Here is a 4,990-nt window from a genome sequence, read left to right as displayed (position 1 = left end):
CCCCTAAAAAAGGTTTAGCAACCAGAGACAAAACTGCCTGAAGGTCCTGACTGAGTTTGGTGATTGTAGATTTAAAGCTCTAGGAGTTACTATCAATTTTTTTTAGTTTCAGTATAATAATAAGTTGAAATAGAGTATTACTATGTTAGCTTTCTCAAGCCAGCATAATTATAAATGTAATCCTATAAATAAATAAATATAAGAAGAATACATGTCCTAAAAATTTTTGGATCAATTTTGGGATCAGTGAAAATGTTGGCAGGGTAAGTCTTTGATATACACTGAGATGTTTGGACATTGCACTGTGATGCTGAGAGCTTTCTGTGTGTGTGTGTGTTTGTCTGTGTGTCTCTGTGTGTGTGCCTGTCTGTGTGTGTTTGCATGCCTGTATGGGTGTGTGCCTGTGTGTGTGTGCCTGTGTGTGTCGGTCTCTGTGTGTCTGTGTCTGTGTCTGTGTCTGTGTGTGTCAGGCTCAGGAGGTGCGAGAGGTGATGGAGGCTGAGATGAGGACACAGCTGCGTCGTCAGGCTGCTGCACACACAGATCACCTGCGGGACGTGCTGAAGGTTCAGGAACAGGAGCTGCGTGAGGAGGCCCAGGAGGTACCAACACTGCCTGTTTACATCGACTAACAACTACATAGAATTTATGATAGAATTTAACAGGTAAAGGACGTGTTCACTCCAAAAATGGGATGGGTTTACCTGTTGGACTGATCAGTGGCAGACAGGGTGGTGTTGGGAGCCTTTAATTGAAACTGTGCTTATATTTATATGTTGTTTATACATGTTCTGTTTGGTGTTGGTAGTGGTACAGAAACGACACGTGGCATCTTTAATAAATGCACTGGAATCTCGGCAAACAGAAATATATTTTCGGGTTTAGCCAAAACCGTTTTGGAGAGCCAAAATCATGGACGATTAAATAGTGCTTCTCTGCATTTTGCTAAATATATACACTATTTTACATATTATTTATATTTTGACTTAACCTGTTGCTTTATTAATAATTCATGTATTGAATAAATCTGTCATGGAAACAAGTTTTATTACAGCCATCATTTAAATATTTATATTTCAACAACAAACAATTATTATACAATTAAAAGCTGATATAAAATGTTATGTGCAAGATAAATGTTTATGAAGAACTCAGTTTTTATTTGAGTGTATGATTATTACATTTGATAATTCATTATTGAACTTTATTTTCAGTTTTGGCTAAATTAACGCTTTCATTTTGGTTTTGGTGTTTCTGTAAAGAATTATTTTTGGTGCATCAGTATAACTCTTATTGCCTAACTCTAGTGCTGTCCGTTTCGACTAAAGTAGTCAAGATTGAAAAGAGATTATATAATCTATCTAAATGGATGAAATTCTGTCTTTGTAGATTCTGAACAGTAAGATGATGGAGCAAGAAACTCATTACCGCAGACTAACTCAAGAACAGCTGGACACCTTCACTTTGGACATGAACGCCGCTTATGCCCGTCTCAAGGGCATTGAAGAGGCCATAGACAGTAAGTCTCAAACTGCTTAAACTCTGCCAGTAGTGTTACCACATTCAACAGAGGCATGCTTGTATCTTCCATTTGACCTTTGATTGTTCAGTATTAAATGTTTGCCTTGTCTCCAAGGTCACGTGATTGCTGAGGAGGAGGCCCGTAAGGCTCACCAGTTGTGGCTTTCTGTAGAGGCTCTGAACTACACGCTCAAGTCAGCAGGTGCCGATTTCCCCACTGAGCCTCTAGAGGGCGCTGTGGGTGTCATTAAAGAGAACTGTGCAGGAAACGAGTTCGCTCAGGCGTTGGCCACTGCCATTCCCGAAGAGTCTCTCAGCCGAGGAATCTACAGCGAAGCTTCCCTTCGTGCACGTTTCTTCGACATCCGTCGCCTCGCGCGACGCGTGGCGCTTATTGATGAGACGCGCAACAGCCTTTACCAGTACTTCCTGTCCTACCTGCAGTCCGTCCTTTTGTTTGAAAGGGAGCAAGTAGCGCCTCCTGCTAAACTAGCACCCGAAGATCTCGACACGTTCAAGCTGCTTGCCTACGCTAATTACAGCATTGAGCGCGGCGACCTGGAACTAGCCGCTAAGTTTGTCAACCAACTTCGCGGCGAGTCACAGCGTGTGGCACAGGACTGGCTTAAAGAAGCCCGACTCACCTTAGAAACAAAGCAGGTGATTAGCCTGCTATCGGCATATGCTAATGCCGTAGGGTTGGGCACCACACAGGCCCCTTAGCCACACCCACTCTGTCAAGATTATGTAAATTACGAGGAGTGTTACTTGCCCGGTATTAACAGAACCTTCTGCTTTAATTTATAAATAGGTTGTGTGCTAGCCAAAAATTTGTTTTTCTTAACTGTCCAAAGCACTTTTGCAAGAAGTCTTTGCCCTAAAAATAATTCTTAAGTGGCCTACCATCCAGAGCAACCAGTAGTTCGTATGTGGGAAACACTCGGCAGTGGCACTCCTCAGCGTATATGGCGCACATCTCACTGGTTAGGATTAAATGTGCATTCATCAGGCTAACTGCTAAACCTGTTGATGCTAAACCTGTTCACTGTTTCAGAGTTCACATGTAATGCTTCAGATATATTTACTGGTTGTTTATTATCCCAAACTGTTGAGAATAATCAGTCATCTCATTCAGTACTGAAGATATTCAATAAATCATGGTTGTTGACAATAATGGCATTTCAGTTATTTGCATGTCTGTGTTGTTTCAAAAAGGGTCAGATCTGGTTTAGTAGGGGTTCATTTTTAATTTTTTTTAGGACACAGATTCATAAGAGTTTGAGTGGCATATTTTAGTGCAGATTGTGTTGTGAATTAGTCGCAATGTAATTAAGCCCTTATGATGTTATTGAAAGATGGAGCCGCACGTACTATATTGGATCTGACAGCAAAGCTGTTATGCACAGGTAAGCAGCTGTTACTCATTTCACAAATACACCAAATCCAATTAAGGGTCAACTTTGTATGCCATTTCTCCTGGAAGCTGCAGAAAGGCAGCCAAACAAATGGATAAGGCACTTAGCAGTTTTGTATGCAATGTACATCAGGCAGTGAATGAAAGAGCTGTGGGTGGTCTGTGCGTGTTAATGTCATATCATTCAACTGTTGCAACAACAATAGCATAGAATGCCTTCAAGATTTAAAAATAATTATAAAGTAAATATTCAATTCATTATTGCTTTTCTCAATACATATCGTTTCGAAGTATCTTTACAAAAGAATATGCATGTTTCCATGTTACAATTAATAGTAATCTGTTATCAGAGTTGACTGTCAAAGTAATGTCTGAATGGCAGAAATGTACAGTTCTAAGAAAATATAAATCATTCAGTTAATGTCATGTATTTATTTAAGGCTAATCCAGCTATTACAGAGTTTAGGAGCCAAATGTGAAAACACTGTTGACTTTTGTGAACTTAAAGAGCGAGATGGATTAAAGCGTGATAAAAGATCTGTTAAACACACAGGTGCTAAAACATTTAGGGCCTTACAAGTAAGTTGCAATACTTTCTAATCAATATAGGTAGGGTAGAATGGTAGAAGATGCTCTCCTTAAGAACAATGTGGATTTTCTTTTACATTGTAACAAATCGACGTGTTTCAAAAGGGCGGGGCATAGAGGAGAAACAATAATGTACAGTATGTGGAAAATAACATGTTTTTTTAACCTTAAACCGCATAAACACATTTCATTACACCAAATACACAAAATAATGTTCTTTTTAGCAGCATCATATGACCCCTTTAAATAACCCCATTACTTACAATAAATATTACATTTTAAAATAACACTAATAACAGCATGCCACTTGAAGCCCTTCTGTGCCAATACAATTAGACTCAAGCAGTGTTGGGTGTAACGCGTTACTCCTTATCCACTGAAAAAAGTAAAGTAAGGGATTACTGTTAATTTTTAGGTGATTTAATTACAGTTACTTAAAAAGTACTTGCGTTACATACTGTAAATAATTTAAACAGTTCTAAAATCAATATTGAATTTGAAATCTGAATTTATCGTCTAAAGGTAAAATTGAATGCAGCGTCTTTAACCCTCTGCGCGCCGGCGCGTTCACTTGCAGTTTTTCCTGATAAGAGAGAAAAGGACCTAAAATACCCAGATACAGATAAGACTATAATCAATCGAATCTATAAATTGTATACTTTTATAAAGTATTTGCGTTACAGTACTAAAATCAATATTGAATTTGAAATCTGAATTTATCGTCTAAAGGTAAAATTGAATGCAGCGTCTTTAACCCTCTGCGCGCCGGCGCGTTCACTTGCAGTTTTTCCTGATAAGAGAGAAAAAGTCTCTATAAATGGTATACTATTATTTGTGTACACTGACAATAACAAAATAAACAAAACAAACAGGGTGCGCTTTCTGCTGTTTTGGTCTCCGTGAACTTCTTTCTGAAACGCTGTAAATACAAAAACGAACTGAAACTCGGCGAATACTTGACACACAGACGTGAGAAATATGTCTATAGAAAACTTGAAGTGTCTACTTTTAAATGAACCGATTCAAATCGAAATCGAAAACGAATATTCTCTGATTATGTAATCCGTATGAAACTAAAGCAAGGTATAGTCTTTCCCGTTTCTAGTTGGGCTTTTCCTAAACTATCTTGCCAAACTGAAATGAAAGCGACTAAAATATGCTGAAATATGATATTTACATTTAGTAATTTAGCAGACGCTTTTTATCCAAAGCGACTTACAAATGAGGACAATAAAAGCAGTCAAAACTAACAAAAGAGCAACAATATATAAGTGCAAATGACAAGTCTCGGTACACGTAGCAAGGTGTATATATATATATTATACACACACACACACACAAAGAAAAACAAGTAGATAGAATAGAAAAAATAGAAAACTAGTTTTTTGTTTTTTTTAATAAAGAATAAAAAAATAAAGAAAAAAGATAAATATAAAGTAGAATTAAAATAGAATAGTAGCGTCTGCT

At 37.8% G+C, this 4,990-nt stretch overlaps 1 protein-coding gene across 4 annotated transcripts in view; it reads left to right on the top strand.

Annotated features, from left to right (window-relative positions):
• The window catches only part of LOC107712302 (MICOS complex subunit MIC60-like), a 16,445-nt gene extending 13,697 nt beyond the window's left edge, over window positions 1–2,748 (top strand). Inside the window, exons 12-14 of one of the 4 annotated variants that reach the window (XM_016517514.1) lie at window positions 471–602; window positions 1,390–1,519; window positions 1,637–2,748. In XM_016517514.1, coding sequence (XP_016373000.1) covers window positions 471–602; window positions 1,390–1,519; window positions 1,637–2,244 — 870 coding nt within the window. In that variant the 3' untranslated portion in view covers window positions 2,245–2,748. The remainder of the gene's footprint in view (window positions 1–470; window positions 603–1,389; window positions 1,520–1,636) is intronic. The other 3 variants (XM_016517516.1, XM_016517515.1, XM_016517517.1) reach the window with 3 other exon arrangements.
• The last annotated feature ends 2,242 nt before the right edge of the window (window positions 2,749–4,990 follow it).

Source organism: Sinocyclocheilus rhinocerous, unplaced genomic scaffold (assembly GCF_001515625.1).
Source record: "Sinocyclocheilus rhinocerous isolate Xijiao unplaced genomic scaffold, SAMN03320098_v1.1 scaffold808, whole genome shotgun sequence".
Classification (NCBI taxonomy): domain Eukaryota; kingdom Metazoa; phylum Chordata; class Actinopteri; order Cypriniformes; family Cyprinidae; genus Sinocyclocheilus; species Sinocyclocheilus rhinocerous.
This window is presented reverse-complemented; position numbering and strand designations above follow the sequence as displayed.